Source organism: Saprolegnia parasitica (genome assembly GCF_000151545.1).
Source record: "Saprolegnia parasitica CBS 223.65 unplaced genomic scaffold supercont2.36, whole genome shotgun sequence".
Taxonomy (NCBI): Eukaryota; Oomycota; class Saprolegniomycetes; order Saprolegniales; family Saprolegniaceae; genus Saprolegnia; species Saprolegnia parasitica.
The window spans coordinates 48,066-68,005 of NW_012156430.1; the positions used below are offsets into that span (position 1 = coordinate 48,066).

The following is a 19,940-nucleotide window of genomic DNA, read 5'->3' on the forward strand; positions in this document are numbered from 1 at the left end:
AACACAGCTTGAGGACAATAAGAAATGATATATCCGGTTGAAGTCACGTGGCACATTGCGCTGCGGCGAACGGTGGTTCTGTCCATTTCGATCAAATCTTTACAAAATGTGAAAACCGGTAGCTATTGGTATAGTAAAAATGTGGCCGATTTGGAAATTCACACGTTGCACCGGCGCGTTTGCATGCAGCCACGTCATGTCATGAAAAGGGCAACCTCTTTCTAGATTCTTTGTTGCTATAAGATACTTCATTCGTTTATTTAGACAGTCTGCACTCTTGCCGTAGACCGATGCGGCGCGTCCATTTCAGATTCGGAGCTCCACATAAAGGACGACCCCGCGTCTGGCGACAGCAAGACCATGTCGTGGTAGTCGTCGTCGTCGTCGCGCTGAAGTATGTGGATCGACGTCACTAGAATCGGCCACTGGATCCAGACCTTGTTCCAGATCGTGAGCTGGTAGCCGCGGTAGAACCGGTCCTTCGAGTTGGTGCGCACAAAAATCATAAAGACGCTACCAGCGATCGCCAAGACCCAGAGCGCGTCGAGCTGGCGCAAGAACACGTGCTTCTCGCCCGCAAACGACATACCGACGATGACCATGCCGATGGACCAGCTCGTAATGATCAAGCCGTACATCGTCCCGACGTTGTAGACACCGTACATGTCGGTGAGGAGGCAGATGATCGTCGACGCGCCGCCGCCCGTCGCAAACCGAAGCACATAGTTGGTGTGCGAGAAAACGTAAAAGTCCGACTCGAGCTGCGGACTGTTCAAGCCAACGCCGAGCGCGATCGCTTGGGCGAGCACGAGAAGCCAGAAACACACCTTGCGCGCGGCGGCGGGGTTGGCATACAGAACGCGAATGAGGACGTCCGAGACCATTGGGTACAGAAGGCGGCCAACCCAGTTGATGAGAAGGCCCGTGATAAGGAATGTTCTCGCCTCGTGGTCCGAGAGAGCGGGGTACCACGACTTGAGGTTGCCGACTTCGTCGCCGGGGATACGCAGCTCAATCGTGATGAGGCCCGCGGTCGCTGTCGCGCCAAAGGCGACGTACAAGAGCACAAAGTCGGTCGAGAAGATGCACTGGAGCAGCGAGAGCGCTTTCACTTGTTCATAGTACCGCCGGTCCGTGCCCTCGAGGAGCTGGTCGTTCCCGGATGTTGTGTTGCTTGACCGCCGCACAATGTCATAGTTGACGAGCGTCATGCCGACGTTGAGAAACTCGTCTTGGATCTTGGTCGGACTGGGCGCCGACGCGGCAGGAATCGAGTGCATCGTCTTGCCGTGGACCTGGAACGAGGGTGGCGGGGTCCGGAGCACCAAGGCAGCCAACACCAAGATCGGTAGCACGATGGCCAAGTAGAACCAAATGACAAACGAGAGCCCGTCGGCGGACGATGCGACGACGCGACGAAAGAAGATATCAAAGACAGCGCCGCCAATGCCCCACGCAAAGCAGTTGAGGCCCGTGACGACGCCGCGAATGTCGGGACACCACTTTTGCGCCGTCGCGGTCGAGCACAGCATGACAATCCCAAAGCCAGCCCCGGCGAAGAGCGCCCTAAAGAGTCGTATTTACACATGAGAACATGGTCAGTGGAGTCTGCGTTGTACTACCCCGCATAGAGGATCGCGCGGCTCGTGGCGAGAATTGCGATCTGAAGCAGTGCGCAGCCGAGACCGACACCGCAGGCGCCCAAGGTAATGCCCCAGCGAGGTCCGCGGCGCTCGAGCGCGGGGCCGGACAGGGCAGCGGCGAGGCCCATCGCCGTGCAAGCGACGTAGAGGGCGTGTACGACCTTGTTGGCTGTCGCGCTGCCGTAAAAGTGCAAGTCCAGTGCCGGAGCCAAGCCTGTTGTGACCGCATACATGGAGCCACTGACTACTTGGACGCAAAAGACGGCGAAGAAGAGGTGCCATCGGCGAAACCGGATGGGACGCGAGGTCCAGTAGACGTCGGTACCGCGCGGTAGAACCAAGAGGTAGACCTCGGCTGCCTCCTCGGCCGGCGACTTGGGCGGCACGATGATCGTCCAGTATGCGCACCCGCCTCGCATCGTTCTCGAGGGTGCGAGGTCGATTGTAAACTGCCACGAAAGTGGTCGGTGCACTTGAGCTTGAATTCGCGTAGCCAAGCTAATTTTTACAAGAAATACACCATCGGATTGGTGGTTGCATCTGGATTATATTGATATAAGGGAATTCGGCACCGGATGTTTCGCGACGATCCAAACCAGCGTTGGCGGCGACGGCACTCGGTGGTGATCACACCATGGCTCATTGCGAGCGAGCTTTATATACTCAAATCAGTGGAATCAGTGGTGTGCGTGTCCTTCGGCCAAGGATTCATCATCTACTCTGCTAAACATCGCGGACCTCATCTATCAGCCGCCGCAAGACGCACGATTGCAAAGCGACGCATCGTCCACTGATAGCTCGCTGTGACAAACTGGATCAGGCTCTGAATCACCTCTGTTCGAAGCACGGCTACACAAAAGTGGCTACACAATGGGGGAACTCGAGTACTCGAGCGAAGTGACGGTGCTTCGCAGTCTGTCTTGCCAATGGCATCGGTGCAGCCGCCCCTATCAGGTGAGCGGCTTTGGCAATAGCACCGAATGCCCATGCTCGGTCCTCACTTGCTCTTGAACCAAGTTGATACCCGGTGCACACTTTGAGCTCCATTCTTGCTGGTACTACTAGCAGCTCTACAAGCGAAGTGTGAAAATACCACTTGTTTTGATGGGGTACAATAATGTAGCTCCACTGCAAGAAACATCAACGCGAATGATCACGTCAATGAGTCGCTCAACTGGTGCGGAGAGCTTTTAGGTAAGACACAAGCGTGTGAAGGACTTCAATGAAAATGGCGCGTCCACCATGTCATACACACGACGAAGCCTGCTACAACCATCGTGATAAGATACAAGGAAATCGTATACTTCTGTCGGTAGTATCATCGCAGTACGTGCACAAACCCATTTATGTATCATCAGTCATTAGCGCAGAAGACAGAGACATGCTTGGGCCAGGGTTCACCCCTTCACTCGATTGGGCGGGCTTGGACTCGATATAAAGTATGAGCGATTCAAGCCATCAAGAGGCGAAATCAACCCAACCAGTCGAGAGTGCCACCATGGTCATCTCAAGCGATTGTTCCCAGAACACGCTTCCGCCCTCAACAGCCAATCACACACGCCGAATGCGCCTGTCTGCGCCTGTCCCGCATTAAAACCTATAAAACGCCAATAAAACGCCATGTTGAATAAACGCGAAATGGATAAAACTCAACTCAAATCACGAGTCGTCGCCGCTCCCTTGGCATGCAACAAGATCATCGCACCATAAAGCTCTGCGGTAGCTTCACCGCAAGAAAATGGATTCCTCGATTCTCCACTGGTCGATGTCTACTTTACTTTACAGCACACAATACGTCGCACACGCCTCTCCAGGCGCTTGCTTCCACCATTTTGCCCGGATCTCCATTCTTAAAGTAAACTCAATATGCAATTTTGAGTGTCCTGGATTGTCGTGGCGTTTCCGCACTGCGATATTTGCGAAATGGGCGTCCAACGAGTCTGGACCTTCTTGCTGCTGCTGGTGTCGCTGGCCGTCGCCGACCTGCGCCTGCAGACGTCAATCCCGTTCGAGGCAGACGCTTCGCCTGCCGAGGTCGCGGCCAACCGCATGGACTTTCTGGTCATCGTCGGAGACGTGTCGACGTCCATGGCGCGCGTCCTCTACGAGCCATTGGTGTATGGCGCGACCATTGACGTCATCCTCGAAGCCGCGACGGCGGACGGCAGCTTTGAGCACGTCTACGCGCAGTCGCATGCGCACACCCAGCCAATGCCGTACGTCATGACCTTCACCGCCTTAGTGCCGCAGCGCCAGCACCGTGTTCGCTTCGTCTTGGACGGCCATGGCGTGGCCGAGGCGTTCTTCCGCACAGCGCCGACGGCGTCCGATGCCACAGATGTCCGCGTGCTCTCGGTGTCGTGCGACCGCTTTAGCGAGGACGCCGATGACACGCACTGGTCGACGCTCGCCGCCGACATCGCCGACGACGACTCGTACTTTGGCATGGTGCACACGGGCGACCAGATCTACGCCGACCAGCTCGTGAAGCTCGCGGTCGCGCAGATCCACGCCGCCTCGGCGCTGAGCTTTGAAGAGACGCTCTCGGCCTTCCGCACCTTGTACCGGCGCTGCTTTGGCCGGCCGATGCTGCAGTATGTGCTCCGGCGGGGCGCGCACTGGATGTTGATTGACGACCACGACATCATCAACAACTGGAGCTACGCCAACCTCGAGTCGCCGCAGCACGAAGTGCTCGTCCGCGCCGGTCTCCAAGCCTTTTACGAGTACCAGTTCCAGCTGCTGCACGACGTCGATTGGTCCTCGATGGACTTTGCCCATACGCACAACTGGTCGTCCTTGTACATGCCTGGCCACGCACTGCGCCGGGTCGGCAACCTCTCGCTCCTGCTGGTCGATACGCGCCTCGACCGCGGGCTCCAAACCTCGGTACGTGCGATAAGGTCTGTGCAGACATCGTCATGGACCATGTGCTCGGTAGGCTGCGGCGCCGACACTGATGAGCGACGACCAGCTCCGGTTTGTCCAAGAGACGCTGGATGCCAAGTTGAATGGCGAGCACTTGGTGCTCTTCACGCCGCTCCCTCTCTTCTTTCACACCAAGTACTCGGCGGCCTTTGCCGATGCGGTCGACGGCGAGATGTACCCGGGTCTGGATGTCTACCGGCCCTTCTTTCGGCAGCTCTGGCCGCACTTGGCGCACGCTTCGCTGCTCGTGGGCGGCGACTTGCACATGACGGCCGACACGACCGTGTGCGGCCACGTCGGCTCGGGCAACTGGAGTTGTCTCCCGCAGCTCATTACGAGCGGCATGACGGAAGCCTCGACGACGATGCACGAGCTCAAGATCATCTCGTTCCACTTGGCCATCACGCAACTGCTGCAGCCGTTCCATTGGCTCTACGCGGCGATCGCTCCGCGCACGCGCACCGAGTTTGCCATGCTGAGCAAGCACGTCTACTATGGCAAAAACTATGGCTACGTCCATCTCGCGAGCAACCACACCTTGTCGTACGGCGCTGTGGCCCAGCCCTACGCGACCGGCGGCGCGACGCTCGTGCAGGTATGCATCGACTTGTCTCTCCTCAGAGCGATGAAATCGCATTTGCGTAGATGGTCTCGGATACGATGTCGTGGGCCATCGACAACGCCGCGCTCTCGACCGCGCTCGGCCTCGCGTCGTACGTCGCCTACGCTCGACTGCGGTCGCACAGCGCATAGGACCAACTCGATGAGGTTTCGCATTCTAGCATGGCGCCATAATGCTCGTAGTAGATTCAAAGCAATAACGTATTCGTCCATGTATTACCGGTGCATCCTTCAGTCTCTGAACAAGATGCTCAAGGAGAGACGTATCCGACCGGTGCTGATACTGATGATTCGCAGCGTACATGCGTCCTCATACAGCGGCGTTCCTCAAAGGCCTCTAGCTGGTCACGTTGGCATGAAAGGCGTTGTTAGTGACGACCAAGCGTCCACTGCCGCGCCGAAGGGCTACCGATTTCGGCAAAAACCAGCCGCTAAACCTTCTCGGTCGGATCTGGGATCTGGAAATAATGCGCCGGTGCAGAGCAGGCTGGGTGCAGAGAGAAATCGTTTGTGGCCCAGTCGCCTATGAACCACTCGTACATCGATTCACACTCAAAGCAATGCCCTGGTACGTTGCTTCAGGCGCAGTAGCCTGCGGCATCGTCTCGTCGAGACCACTCGAGCATGACGACATCATTGAGAATTCCTCACGGAACGGTCCGCCTGTCGCAGTTTCAGCGGCCGTTGGGCTTTCCGTCGCCACAATTCATTTGCTCAATGCAAACCAGAGGCTTTGACGTGGCGTCGACTCCGGCGCGCCAGGCGTACCAGCTCCTCACGGGCGCCGTCGTGCCGCGCCCCATTGCGTGGGTATGCGCTCCATCTCTCAACGAGTATCGAGTTGATAGTTTTCGTAGATTAGCACCGTGAGCAAGGACGGCGTCACGAACCTCGCTCCTTTCTCGTTCTTCACGGTCGTGAGCTCGGACCCGCCAATTGTGTCGTACACGCAGATCTTCCCGACGCCGGGCACCGACAAAGACACGCTGACGAACCTCCGCGCGACGAACGAGTGCGTCATCAACTTTGTGACGACCGAGCTCGGCGACCTCATGAACGCGACGTCCAAAAACTACGCGCACGGCGAAAGCGAGATCGACGCGCTCCAGATCCCAACGATTCGCAGCCAGCGCGTGGATGTGCCGGGTGTGGCGGCGTCGCCGATCCGAATGGAGTGCTCGCTGCGGGACGTCCTCGCGATCGGCAACGGCAAAGTCGTGCTCCTCAACGTAGTGCACTTTGAGATTGCCGAGGCGGCGCTCACAGACAGCGGCCAAATCGACAGCAACGTCTTCGCGTCGCTCGGCCGCATGAGCCGCAACGACTACGTCGCCACATCCAACCTCTTTGAGATCGCGCGGCCAACGTCCTAAGTTGGAGTACAAGAAGAAGATGCGATCGCGTCCATCTCGTGTCTGTTCGTACCGCGACCGACTACTGGTACTAGCTATGGTTGGACCTCACCGACTTGTCCGCAACGATGCGTGTGGCCATCGATACCACCACCCACGAACCACGTTGACGACGAGCGCGAGCAATTGACGACGCACTGGATCTACCCAGGCGCCAGTGTGTTGCAACCCCATGCTAGCTGGTAAGTCATGATACCGATCGTCGCAGTCGGTGTACGCACGGTGGTACGTGCCGCCAAGGTGCCGTGCCACGTCACCACCTGTCGGCGCCTGACCTTATTGCTGGTGCAATAAGCAGGACCATCGGGCACATATGTGCGTATACTTGTGGCCTTGAGGCAGTCACTGCAGCTGCACGCAAGGTCCTTGCAAGCGGTCGGAGTGCATCCGCAACGAGGCGTCGTGCCATCGACTGTTGCGTGCAGCATGGTGCCAGCTGGCGATCTCTGGCGATCCTGACATCTTTGGCCACATTGCCGGACTGCCGACCACATATACAAATACCAAGTTAGCAAAAATAGCCGGAGGTTTCAGATAGGACATTTGCCTCAAATTAGGGTAGGTCGGCCCTTCGATCTGCAGTCGCCATTCCTGCACGATGACCGAGGCTCCAGCGGCCGTCGCGCCACCGCGGCAGCTCGGACTGCAGCTCAGCCTTGTCATCCTTGTCTTCGTCGTACAGTTCTTCGTGCTGCAGTACTGGTTCGCGTCGACGCCCAATGACCCCCAGACGCTGCGCGAAGAGATGCTCGAGAGCGTCAAGGCGACGCACGAGCCGTTCGTGCGCGCGGCTGTGCTCTACTTGCCGTCCGAGAAGGCGTTCCTGCCGCAGCTGCGCTGGTTCCATGAGAGCTGGCGCGAGATGCAGAAGCACGAGCCATCGCTGTGGCGCACCGACATGGTCGTCTTCACCGACTCGCTGCTGCCCGAGCTCGGCGCACTCGGCTGCGCGTCGACGCCCGCGCATCAAGCAGCGAGCCCAACAAGTGCGTCGTCATCACGAGCGGCTTCCATGCGGCGCCCGTGCCCGGGTATGCGCTCGGCGCGTCCGTCGGCGTCGCCGGCGAGGCGCATCCGTGGGTGCATGTCTACGACTACCTTCTGCGCACCGACCTCGATACGTTTCTCACGCCGGCGTTCGCGTCGTGGAAGCCACACGGACTGACTGTGGGCTTTGGCGAGTATGCGTTCGAAGGCTACAACACGAGCGCGCGGCTCGCACGCATCGCGACGGACCTCGGGTATGCCCCCGTGCATGTCACCAACGTCGGCTCGAGCTGGTACGGACCCCGTGCAAAAGTGCAAGCGTGCGCGCGTCTCGCGGTGCAGACTATGGTGTACCTGCACGAACGCGAGTTCAGCGACGTGGAGAAAAGCGCTGCGTACGGCGAGCAAGGCTGGCCCGAGTGGCACCACGGCGCCATCAACTTGTACGCGAGCCACCTCGCGATCAACGAATGCACGGCGGCCGACGACATGAAGGGCGGCAGCAGCTACGCGTTGGTGCGTCAGGACATGCTCGACGTCCCCACGACGTCGCAAGGCTCGCCGTTCAAGCACGCGCATCTGCGCACGCCGTGGCGCGACGATCGCGAGGCGCCGACCTTTTCCAAGTTTGCCTTTGGCCGCGGCGAGTACGATGCGAGCCATGCAGACCAGCTCTCGCTCAGCCGCATCGGAGACTACGCGCTGCGCATGGCGCTCCGAGCCGGTGCGGCCAATGCCACGACGACGACGACCGACGCCATCCGTGTCCGCGCCGTCGTCGTCTTCCTCCCGGCGCCGACGTCGGCGACGCTCCGCATGGAGTTTCGGACGCTGCACCGCAGCTGGCTGCACATCCAGACGCACGAGGCCGACGCGATGCGCACCGACTTACTTGTGTACACGACCGACAACGACGACGACGGCTTTCTCCACGGCCTTGGCTGCACGACCGCCCATACGCGATCGGATCCGGCCCGCTCGAGCGCCTGCGTGCGCTACGGCAACGTCGTGCCGCAGCGGTCGTCCACGTTCAACGTCGATATGGATCATATCCACGTGCTCTCGTTGGTGCCGTCGGTGTACGACTACATTCTCAAGGTGACGCCGGATGCGATTTTGGCGCCCGGGCTCCACGCGTGGACGCCCGACTCGCTCGTGACGGCGTCAACCATCTACGCGCTGGACAGCGTCGACACGAGCAGTCGGTTGGAGCGGATCGCGACAAACCTCGGCCTCGCCACCGGCAGCAAGCGCAACAACAACTTTGGCGCGACGTGGTACGGGCCCGCCGTCGTGGTGCGCACTTGCGCAGCGCTCGCGATGCGCGTGGCCAAGCACCTGGTGACCCACGAGTTTACGGACGAGGAAAAGAGCGACGCGTACGGGAGTCGTGGCTGGCCGCGCTGGCACTTTGGCGTGCTCGAGTTGTACGCGAGTGACATTGCGATCCACGACTGCGCACCGAACGTCGTCCAGCGACCCGACCTTTTGGAAGCGCCGGCGACGTCGCACGATGCACCGTCCACGCACGCGGTCTTGCGCACGCACGAACACGACGGGGTCTTCAACAAGAAGGCGTTTGCGGCCGGCGATTACGCCTCGGCATCGGTATCGCCCGACAACATCGCTACCAACACGAGCGCCTACGCTCTCTTCATGGCGCTGGACGCGCACAAGGACGCGCTGCCATCGCCAACGCCGTCCTTGACGCGCGTCGACGATGGCACGTTTGTACGCGCGGCGGTCACGTACCTGCCGCCAAAGACGCCCAAGTTTGTGCGGGAGCTGCGCTGGTTCCGCCGGAGCTGGCAGGCCATGGCCGAGCACGAGCCTGCGGGGTGGCGCACCGACATTGTCATCTACACGAAAGCGATGACGGCCGTCTTGCGCAGCCTCAACTGCTCGACCGCGCCGCGCATGAATCGGCATGAACCCAACAAGTGCATCGTTATCACCAACTACACACCGCTGCGCACCAAGGCCTTCAACTATGGCTACGGCGACTCGCTCAACGTCGTGGCCATGGACAACGCGGTCATGGACGCCTACGACTACATGTTGCGCACGGACCTCGACACGTTTGTGACGCCAGCGTTTGCCACGTGGAAGCCGAAGGAGCTCATTGTCGGCCAAGGCGCGTATACGTTCGACGGCACGACGACGTCGGCGCGGCTTGAAAGCATCATCCAAAAGCTCAACTACTCGGCGTCAACGATCCACAATGTCGGGTCGACGTGGTATGGGCCAGCCCATGTCGTCCGGCGCTGCGCCAAGCTCACGGTGAAAACGATGCTGTACTTGCACGAATCCGAATTCACCGCCGAAGAGAAGAGCGACGCGTACGGCATCAAGGGGTGGCCCAACTGGCACTGGGGCGTGCTCACCTTGTATGCCGGCCACATCGCCATCAACCACTGTGCGAATGACGTGGGCGTCATCAAGCGCGACGACATGCTGGACTTTCCGACCACGTCGTCCGAGTCGCCGCACCAGCACGCGCATCTGCACACGTGGCAAAACAGCGAACGCTTTAGCAAATTCTCGTTTGCCGAAGGCAAGTACGCGAGCGAAGACATGACCAAGTTGCGCTTCAACGACGTGATCGCCGACTACGCCATGTACATGGCCCTGGACGCGCACAAGGCCCCTGGGCTGCTGCCGGGCGGAAGCGCTGGCAAGGCCACCGACCCGCCGCGCGATATCGACAAGAGCTTTGTCCGCGCCGTCGTCGTGCACTTGCCGCCCTTGACGCTGAGCCTCGCGACCGAGTTTCAAACGTTCCACCGCAGTTGGCAGTACATTGTCGGCCGGCAGCCATCGCAGTGGCGCACCGATTTGATTGTGTACACGGCGTCGGCGCCAGACTTCCTCTCGAGCCTCAACTGCTCGGCCGACTGGCATCGCAACTCGAGCGACAGCGTCGATGCGTGCATCGTTGTCGACGGCCACAAGGACCTCCGCTCCAAGGCCTTTCCCGTCGACGTCGACAGCTTCCAAGCGCTCGCGGCAACGACCAACCCTCTCTACGAATGGCTCTTCAAGTCGACCAGTGATGGCATTTTGGCGCCAGGCTTTGCGGCGTGGAAGCCGGCCACCATGGTCATGTCCAGCGCCTACTACGCCCTCGCGAGCGCCGACACGACCGAGCGCCTCGAAACCATCGCGGCCAAGCGCAATCTCTCGCGGAGCGACCTCCTCGAAGTGGGCTTGACGTGGTACGGTCCGGCGTCGCTCCTTCGCAGCTGCGCGGCCACGGTCGTCGACGTCGCTGCGTACATGTACGAACACGAGTTTACAGACGAAGAGAAGAGTCCAGCGTATGGCTCTCGGGGCTGGCCGCGCTGGCACATTGGTGTCTTGGCCAACTACGCGGCCGACATTGCGATCAACCACTGCACGATGGATGCCGGGATCGAAGGGCGCCCCGAAATGCTCGAAGTCGCCTCGTCCGAAAGCGATGCGCCGTCGGGCCATGCACATCTGCACACGTGGCACAACACGGAGCTCTTCAATAAGAACGCGTTTTTCGCCGGCGACTATAAGAGCGTCGACGCCTCCTCGCTCTCGATCGATACCAACACGAGTGCGTACGCCTTGTTCATTGCGCTGGAGGCGCAAGCGCTCTCGGTGGCGGCATCGACCATCGACCCGGCGTCCATCACATCGACCATGACGCGCGCCGCCGTCGTCTACATGCCGTCCGAGATCCAAGGCCGGTTCGTCCGCCAACTGCGCTGGTTTCTTCGCAGCTGGCAGGCCATGGCCGAGTTTGAGCCGGCCAAGTGGCGCACCGACATTCTCGTCTTCACGGACAAGCACCTACCGGTGTACGACGAGCTCAACTGCACGTCAAGAGTGCGCAGCTCGCCGGCCGAGCCGAACGCGTGCATCATCATGGCCTCGTACACAAGCGTCAAAAGCGACGCGTTCAAGTACAGTTTCGCCGACTCGGTCAACGTCGTTGCCGTCGAGTCGCCCGCGCTCGACCCGTACGACTACCTCCTTCGAACTGACATCGACACGTTCTTGACGCCGGCGTTTGCGACGTGGCAACCGTCCAAGCTCATTGTCGGCCAAGGCTCGTACCTTGGCTCAACGACGTCGGCGCGCCTCGAAGAGATCGCAGCCGAGCTCAAGTGGGCGAAGCCGACTGTTGGCAACATTGGCTCGACGTGGTACGGCCCGGCCAAGACGGTGCGGCACTGTGGCAAACGCGCAATGGAAGCCATGTACTACATGCACGAGCACTCGTTCACAGACCTCGAGAAGAGCCCCGAGTATGGCGACCAAGGCTGGCCGCGCTGGCACTATGGCGTCTTGAGCATGTACGGCGGCGAGCTCGCAATCAACGACTGCGCATCCGACATTGGGTTCGAGAAGCGGCCGGATATGCTCGACTTCCCAACGACGTCGTCCGAGTCGCCGTTCAAACACGCGCATCTCCATACGTGGCTCGACTACGACCGCTTCAGCAAGCTCGCCTTCGAACAGGGCCAGTACGCGGGCGAGACCACCGACGGGCTTCTTTACCTCGAGCACATCAGCGACTACGCCATGTACATGGCGCTGGACGCCCACAAAGCACCGGGGCTCATGCCGACGCCCGCGCCGTAGTTGCAACACCATTTAACTATAATAAGCTGGCCAAGACTGACGCATGCATAGTGTCGTCATTCTGTGCAGGGCGATAGTCTTGGTTTTGGCAACATGTTTCTTCCTTAGTTTTGGCTTGGTCATGGTAAAAGGACGCGTTGGGTGGCAGCTTGTACCGACTACGACGGAGCTAAACAAGGTATTCTGCTTTTGTGCGGGACTCTGTGGAGGATGTCGGTGCACATTGGATCGAGATGGCCTTGGCAAAAGCGGCTCCACTGCCACCTGCATCGTTCGAAACAGTGTCTATTGGAGACACTGGTTCAACTCGGATCCTGTCTGAAACAGTGTTTAATGAAGACACTGGTTCAAGCAGGTTTTAGGATATTATGTTGTAGAGTTTTTCCGTCTGCATCAACATTAAACTAAAGAGGTTTTCCGCCGAAGCCCAAGATTGCCATTGTCAGATTTTGGAATTCGCAACGAAGATGGCGCAGGTGGTGGTGATTCCCGTGCTCTCGGACAACTATGCGTACTTGCTCGTGGACGAAGCGACGAAAACGGCGGCCGCCGTCGACCCTGTCGAGCCGCATAAGGTGCTGGACGCGGCCAAGGCCCTCAACGTCCATCTCACACACGTGCTCACGACGCACTCGCACTTCGACCACGACGGTGGCAACGAAGAGATGCTGCAATTGCTGCCGCATTTGACGATCGTCGGCGGCAAGAACGACCGTGCGAGCGCCGTCACGCACGAAGTCGACCACAACGACGTAGTGCGCATTGGCGCGCTCGAGGTACTTTCTTCATGGATCCAACTGCTAGTTCCAGTGCGATGTAGGTCCGCGTGCTCTACACACCGTGCCACACGCCCGGCCACGTGCTCTACTTGTGCGAAAGCAACCTCTTTACAGGCGACACGCTCTTCATCGCGGGCTGCGGCCGCTTCAACGGTACGCGACGCCCATTGCTGGAACGAGTCGATGGGATCGCGTGGCGTAGGCGGCACGCCGGCGCAGATGCACCATGCGCTCAACACGGTGGTCGCGCAGCTGCCGCTCGATACCAAGGTCTACTGCGGACACGAGTACACGACCAACAACCTCGCGTTTGCGGCCGCCGTCGAGCCTGCGAACAAGGCCATTGCTGCCAAGCAAGCTGGGCATCGGCGCAGACTATCACGGTGCCGTCGACAATTGCGTCCGAGCTCGAAACCAACCCATTCTTGCGCGTGACGGTGCCCGCTGTGCAGGCATACACACAGGTGTCGGACCCCGTGGATGTCATGGGCCGTCTCCGCGAGCTCAAGAACTCATTTGGCAACGGTGCTGGTCCACGCAAGTAGCTGCCTTTGTAACTCTGCATATACTCGGCTCAAATGTGTAAAGAGCTATTATACCTTTGGTGCAGCGGGTGGTCGTCCCCACTGGTTCGCCTGGACGCATGGAGGCCAGCAGTGCAGTGCGGAATACTGTAGTATCATTTAAAGGGTTTAGGGTTATGCGTCGGCGACTATAGACGAGCCGTCTTGGGGCTCTCCCGGGGCCGCCGTGGGGACGTTGAGTCAAGGTACTCGCACTTGGACACAAACTTGAGTGGCGCCTCAGTTTCCGTGAGGTTGGGCAGCCGCACGGTTTCGATCGCTTGGGCCTACACACCGCATCCATGCATCAACCATACAATGATATGTCGTCTTACCGTCATGAAGCGGCGTGCCATAACAGATTTCTTCGTCTTGCGTCCCGGGCTCGGCTTGTGTGGGGTCAAGGGGTGGTCGCCGCCCTAACAACGGCATTGATTCGACATCCACACGATCTCGATTGCGTCTACGGCCATAAATCGATTGTACTGCAAGACGATCCCGATACTGCGCTGGGTCTTGCTTCGCGCTTCCAGATGTGTCTCGAGCGCCTCTTTCCACGGCGTACCGGGGTCCAATAGCATGGGTTCTGCTTCGGGTGTTGCGGTTTGCTTGGACGGCGACGTGCGGCCGTGCACAAGGTCGTACTTGATCTGTTTCTCCGCGACAGACGCCTGCTGGGCCGCCACAAGCTGCTGCTCGACGGCCATGCGTTCCTTGTAGTGCATTTTCCTACGGCAAAAGTGATATACGTTAATATACAGGTGGACAATGCAGGGCGTACTGAAACAATTTTTCGTAAAATTTGACCTTGCGGGACAAAGTTTCGGTCATTTCCGAGAGAATCTAGTCCCGAGCAGACGTGTCAATAGAAATAGAGAGGCGAGGAAGGACGTACATCCGTGTTGTTGCGTTGCTCTTGCTTTTCCCGCAAGAGGGCGTCGGTCTGCTTGACGAGCTTTTCAATCTTGGACGATTGGTACCGGAGCTCGAGCGTGAGTCGCTCGTTCTCTTCGACGGCTCGGCGCGTTGTGCCATCGAGGCTACACACATGGGGTGATATCGAGTAGTAGGTCGATAGCACAAAGCAATGTCTACCTCTCGGTCATCATCTTGTGCATGTCGTTGCGCGTACGAAGGACTTCATCTTCCTGTTGCTTGCGCATGCGCTGGATGTCGGTAATGTTCTTCTTCTCGAGCTCCGTCATTTGGCTCAAAAGTTGTTGCTGGAGGTCGTTGCGCTCGCGACCAAGTCGGTCAATGTCCGACTGCATGCCATCCTTTACAGCCTTGAACGACCGCATTTCGTCAAGGAGCTCGTCCGCTTCCTTGTACTTGGCAAAGTACAAGTCGCGATCTTGCGTCATGACGTCGAGCTTTTCTTGCATCGCCCGAATCGCGCCGTTTGTCTGCTGCTGCACCTCGGTCTCCAGTCTACGAAAACATTCGACCAATCGGCAACGTGGATGAGACTACATGGCTAGCTTCTCTTGGAGCTCGTCAATACGCTTCATCTTGAAGAGAATGACGCGCTCGCGGTCTTCAATGCCCGCCTCGAGCGCGGTCTGGAGCTCCTTGATGCGCCCATGGAGCTGCTTGTTTTCGACTTGGAGCCGACCAAGCTCAACCACTTGCTGCTCGAGCTCATACTGCACCTTCTGGTCCTTGAGCGCACGCTGGGCTGCGATGCGGAAGGACTCGATACCATCCTTCTCGATGGGGTTGCCCGACGCCGACATTGCACTTGATGACCACGTCTATTTTTAGACACCTGATTTGATGGGCATCGCACCTGAAATAGTGTGGTGCAGGTATTACGGCCCGTAGGCGATACTACGGGTACAGTGTTGCAGCGATTCCAGACGCGAAGGCTTGGGCCACACTGTCCATCCTGGTACATGTCCTGCGTACAAATATAGGGATGCATGCCCTGCGACTCGCAACAGTGTACGACCGGTACTCGTTTGCTCCGGCGCTGCGCTGCCCACTTTACCCCATACACTATTTCGAGTGCGCATGCAAGAGTAGGATCGTCATGTACTGTAGATAGGATGCGACGACTTGGCCGATGACACCAATCACGCTCGAGATGCATCAAGCGTGCTGCGCTGGACGGCCCACTTCTTGGAAGCTCGGCGAACGCATCGTTCTTCCGCCGGCCTTCTCTCACCGGCAAACCGCTGGGACATTATTCTTTTCCACCAATCACACGCACGCTCGCCGGCTCGATTTGGTTGGCAGCGGGCCTCGTCATCACGTCGTCCTCGCCTGCTCGCCGTCGATCGTCGAGCTGCTGCTAATCACGACGATTATGAGCGCGCTGTCGACAGCCCATAATCGGAGCGATTGCGGTGCGTGGTACTGTACTAACACCAGGCGAGCGAGAGTAGCCCACAAGCGACTTGAACGAAACGGCAACCCGCCCGTCCGTGCATGCAATGCAAGCTCACGAAGGTACTAGCCAGTCCCGCGTCGCGTCGGTGCAACGACATACAGTACTCTAGTATAAAATGTGCTCGGGTCGGATTTATTTTCGTCGCCGCGCCGCTTCGCGAGCCGCCGGATTTGAACTCGTGGCTGGCAAACCCTGCCGGCCACATAAAAATTCTCATCCTTTGACGTTATCTATAAAACAACATACAAACACCAAGTGTACAAATAGAAACCAATAATAATATAACCCATGGCAGCCATGTGCAATGCAGCGTATTTCTGTGACGTTCATCGTAAAATAAATTATTTTTCATTTTTCACGCGCTGGTTCCTGTATCCGATAGCATACAGCACAATAGTAATACGAATAATAATATGCATAGGACGCCAAAGAACTGGACGTTTGTATACCGCACGGTTGAAGGCATCGAACACCGCGGAGCTCGAACCATTCTTCGATTTCCTCGGCCCTCGGTACTCGCACCATGGCTCTGACCCGGTCCAGCGTCGTCGCCTCGCGCCAGCTCGTGAAGGCCTGCCCCTTCATGCACGCCTCCAGCGTCACCAAGCAGGCGCTCGTGCCCAACATCGCCAAGCTCGCCAAGATGTGCCCCCACATGTCGACCACGATGCAGAACCATGCGCAGGAGGCCGAGGCCATCACGACCAAGTTCCAGGAAGTCTCGTTCGCCAAGCCGTTCGCCAAGCCGACGCCGGTCGCGCCCAAGAAGGTGCAGCCCTACCGCCGCCCGGCCGGCAAGTACGAGCGCCTCGGCGGCCTCAGCCACGACGAGTACGAGCGCGGGTTCCAGAAGACCATTTCGCGCATCAAGAGCGAAGGCCGGTACCGCCAGTTCGCCGACCTCGAGCGCAAGCGCGGTGAATTCCCCAAGGCCACGTACCACGAGTCACCGACCAAGACGAAGGAGGTCATTGCGTGGTGCGCGAACGACTACCTCTGCATGGGCCAGCACCCCAAGGTGGTCGGCGCGATGCAAGAGTTCCTCTTCAAGTCTGGCGGTGGCGCCGGCGGCACCCGCAACATCTCGGGCACGAACCACAACCATGTGCTGCTGGAGAAGGAACTCGCCGATTTGCACAAGACGGAAGGCGCGCTCCTCTTTACCTCGTGCTACGTCTGCAACGACTCGACGATCGCGACGCTGGGCAAGATCTTCCCGGGGCTTATCATGTTTTCCGACGAGTTCAACCACGCGTCCATGATCGAAGGCATCATCCACTCCAAGTGCGAGAAGCACATCTACAAGCACAACAGTTTGGAGGATCTCGAGGCGAAGCTCAAGGCCGCCGACCCGAACGCGCCCAAGCTCATCCTCTTCGAGAGCGTCAACTCGATGGAAGGCACGATCGCGCCTATGAACGAAATCTGCGACCTCGCCGACAAGTACGGCGCCATGACGTTCTGCGACGAAGTGCATGCGGTCGGTCTCTACGGCAACCGCGGCGCCGGCGTTGCCGAGCGCGACCACTGCATGGACCGCATCACGATGATCACGGGGACGCTCGCCAAGGGCTACGGCATCATGGGTGGCTACATTGCCGGTTCGGCCGCGCTCGTCGACGCCTTCCGGTCGACGGCTCCCGGCTTCATCTTCACCACGTCGATTCCGCCGATGCTGGCGGCCGGCGCGATTGCGTCGATCTCGCACTTGAAGGAGTCGCAGGAGGAGCGCATTGCGATGCACGCCAACTCGGCCAAGCTCAAGGTGCGCCTCGTCGACCTCGGCTTTCCGCTTTTGCCGAGCGTGAGTCACATCATTCCTCTCATGGTCGGCGACGCGGTCAAGGTCAAGCAAGCGAGCCAGCTCCTGATGGAGAAGTACGACATTTACATCCAGCCCATCAACTTTCCGACCGTGCCGCGCGGCGAGGAGCGTCTTCGCATCACGCCGTCGCCCACGCACACGCCCGAGATGATGGACCATCTGGTCGACTCGCTCCTCAAGGTCTGGGACGAAGTGGGCCTCGAGCGCTTTGCCCAGCCGCAGGAGCACCTTGCCGAAGTCCAGTTCTTCAACTATGAGGAACCCGAGCTCCACCAGGCGGCGTAAAGATAGCTCTGTGCACTCTGCAACCAAAATGAAACATTAGCAGCGAGCACTTGAGTGTGCCCGCCGCTGTCTCCACCCAATATTGTCTTTCCTAGTTCAGACAACTTGTGGGAGCAGCAGGAGAGAAACCTAGATCCAAGGGATCAAAGAAGGCAGTTCGGCGGTGTCAGTTCTGAGATGTATGAGATGGCCGAGTCGCAGCCGATGAACTTCAACTTCAAGAATACTACAGTCGGAGTCTTGGGCAGCTCTGGGAGCGACGTCGCAGATGCCATCGGAACGGTCTCGTGCACTGCAAAGCAGCCTCGCGAGTATCATCCGAGCGAAGGTAATGGTCACCTCGTCCCGTCTGATCCGGCTCGTTCAGGAACTTGGACAAGAACGAGCGAACGAGAATTTATTGGTACGGGGAGATGCTAGGATCTTCTAAAGACACATAATGACGGGGAGCGCCGAGACGTCTTTGGTGGGCGGCTGCTTGGGCAAAATCGAGTCGAGGTAGTCTTGCGCAATGCTCAGATGCTCCTCGAGCGTTTGGCGGAGCTGCTGGTTCTCGAGCACGACGCGACCGAGCTCGGCCTCCTGCTGCTTGGCAATGTCGGCCCAGAGCACCTTGCCGCGCGGCGCGTGCTTCCCGTGGTGCGCCTTCATCGTGTCGATCTGCTTGGTCATGGCAAAGATCTCTTTTCGCAGCGTGTCAATCTCATCCTTCATGCGGTTGCGCTTCTTTCCTGCCGACGCCTTGTTCAAGAGCTTCTCGTCGTCCTTCTCGAGCACCTCGGACGACGTCGGTGACGACACGGGCTCGGGCGCCATCTCGTGGGGCGGCGTCGATGCCGCGAGGATCGGTGCATCGTCAAACTCGTCTTCGCGGCGCTTGGTCTCGCGCTGCCACACAAAATGCTCTTCCATTTCACGCCACGACCGCTTCATCGCGGGTCCATTGGCGTGTTGCAGATGCGGATGATGATGATGCTGCGGATGATGATGATGATGCTGCTGATGATGGTGGTGCTGCTGCTGTTGCTGTTGCGGCGTGGTGGTGTGTTGCGTGGCGCTTTGGTCGTCGTGGCCGCGCGGGTACAGCATCGGCTTGCCGCTTTCGCTGTGCTCCATCGATGGCTCCCACTGCGACTTGGGCCACTCGCCGTACCCGCTGTGCGGTCGATGCGGTGGCAGGCTCGGTGGCAGGTGTGGCGAGTAGTACGCGCCGAACGGCTTGGCCTCGTCGGTGGCCTCCCGCGGCCCGCTCTGGTCCGGACGCGGGTACAAGATCTGGATCTTGCTCGGGTACTCGGCCGGCGTCGACGTCGGCAGCGTGCGCTTGAGCATCGTCGTCTCTCGTCTTGCGCAAGTCGAAACCTACGCAAGCTTGCAGAACAGGCTGGTGCACCTTTTCTACTCGTTCTTTTATTTGCCGCAGCGCCGTTGCCATACAAAACCCTATATATTCGAAAGAAACAAGCCATTTAAATGCAACGCGATATAAAAGGCCAGCATACGCGCATGATTACAGCCCACCGCAGCTGATCCAAACATCTTGCATTTTGTATGCAACGAGATAGACTGGCCGCGGCCGCCAATTCGGACTTGTCCGAGTTGTAGGCGCCTGATCTTAGGCTTGATTTCGGACCAAGGCCCCGCGACCAAACCTTCGGCGATTCCCTACCCCTCGTTGCATGCAGCCGCGCGCGTGTCAAGTTCGCCTTGCCATTGACGACAAGGGCAAGCGCGCGCAAAAGACGCGCCATTGTCGTAGCCGCATGCATGCCACGACCCAAAGCATCTGCACGAGTCCAGAGGTAGAAGTACAGGTAAATGCGCCCGACGACGCGTCAATCAGGCTCTCCGCCTGGCCCAAACCTTCCATGGGCCCTGCCCACACACTATT

The 19,940-nt window shown here is 58.9% G+C and overlaps 8 protein-coding genes across 8 annotated transcripts; 5 read left to right on the forward strand and 3 right to left on the reverse strand.

The window, feature by feature from the left end:
- Window positions 1-260: 260 nt before the first annotated feature.
- On the reverse strand, window positions 261-2,062 carry SPRG_08186 (hypothetical protein; the record flags this gene model as incomplete). Its single annotated transcript, XM_012347431.1, has 2 exons — window positions 261-1,566; window positions 1,623-2,062. The coding sequence occupies 2 exons, from the start codon at window positions 2,060-2,062 to the stop codon at window positions 261-263; spliced, it is 1,746 nt and encodes a 581-aa protein (XP_012202821.1).
- Window positions 2,063-3,559: 1,497 nt separating this feature from the next.
- On the forward strand, window positions 3,560-5,404 carry SPRG_08187 (hypothetical protein). The gene is made up of 3 exons (XM_012347432.1): window positions 3,560-4,532; window positions 4,585-5,166; window positions 5,217-5,404. Exons 1-3 carry the CDS (start codon window positions 3,567-3,569, stop codon window positions 5,322-5,324), a joined length of 1,656 nt encoding a protein of 551 aa, XP_012202822.1. The 5' UTR covers window positions 3,560-3,566; the 3' UTR covers window positions 5,325-5,404.
- Window positions 5,405-5,904: 500 nt separating this feature from the next.
- On the forward strand, window positions 5,905-6,595 carry SPRG_08188 (hypothetical protein). Its single transcript, XM_012347433.1, has 2 exons — window positions 5,905-6,002; window positions 6,050-6,595. Exons 1-2 carry the CDS (start codon window positions 5,910-5,912, stop codon window positions 6,563-6,565), a joined length of 609 nt encoding a protein of 202 aa, XP_012202823.1. The 5' UTR covers window positions 5,905-5,909; the 3' UTR covers window positions 6,566-6,595.
- Window positions 6,596-7,202: 607 nt separating this feature from the next.
- Window positions 7,203-12,249, forward strand: SPRG_08189 (hypothetical protein; the record flags this gene model as incomplete). The annotated part of the gene is made up of 2 exons (XM_012347434.1): window positions 7,203-7,555; window positions 7,579-12,249. The coding sequence occupies 2 exons, from the start codon at window positions 7,203-7,205 to the stop codon at window positions 12,203-12,205; spliced, it is 4,980 nt and encodes a 1,659-aa protein (XP_012202824.1). The 3' UTR covers window positions 12,206-12,249.
- A 411-nt stretch (window positions 12,250-12,660) lies between these two features.
- Window positions 12,661-13,532, forward strand: SPRG_08190 (hypothetical protein). Its single transcript, XM_012347435.1, has 3 exons — window positions 12,661-12,981; window positions 13,026-13,137; window positions 13,187-13,532. The coding sequence occupies exons 1-3, from the start codon at window positions 12,673-12,675 to the stop codon at window positions 13,417-13,419; spliced, it is 654 nt and encodes a 217-aa protein (XP_012202825.1). The 5' UTR covers window positions 12,661-12,672; the 3' UTR covers window positions 13,420-13,532.
- A 108-nt stretch (window positions 13,533-13,640) lies between these two features.
- On the reverse strand, window positions 13,641-15,297 carry SPRG_08191 (hypothetical protein). Its single transcript, XM_012347436.1, has 7 exons — window positions 15,021-15,297; window positions 14,643-14,978; window positions 14,443-14,587; window positions 14,329-14,390; window positions 14,015-14,276; window positions 13,883-13,966; window positions 13,641-13,834 (listed from the first exon to the last, which is right to left on the reverse strand). Exons 1-7 carry the CDS (start codon window positions 15,281-15,283, stop codon window positions 13,697-13,699), a joined length of 1,290 nt encoding a protein of 429 aa, XP_012202826.1. The 5' UTR covers window positions 15,284-15,297; the 3' UTR covers window positions 13,641-13,696.
- A 1,115-nt stretch (window positions 15,298-16,412) lies between these two features.
- Window positions 16,413-18,127, forward strand: SPRG_08192 (hypothetical protein). Its single transcript, XM_012347437.1, has one exon. It carries the CDS (start codon window positions 16,463-16,465, stop codon window positions 18,047-18,049), a length of 1,587 nt encoding a protein of 528 aa, XP_012202827.1. The 5' UTR covers window positions 16,413-16,462; the 3' UTR covers window positions 18,050-18,127.
- A 304-nt stretch (window positions 18,128-18,431) lies between these two features.
- Window positions 18,432-19,442, reverse strand: SPRG_08193 (hypothetical protein). The gene has a single exon (XM_012347438.1). The coding sequence runs from the start codon at window positions 19,379-19,381 to the stop codon at window positions 18,476-18,478; it is 906 nt and encodes a 301-aa protein (XP_012202828.1). The 5' UTR covers window positions 19,382-19,442; the 3' UTR covers window positions 18,432-18,475.
- Between the last annotated feature and the right edge of the window lie 498 nt (window positions 19,443-19,940).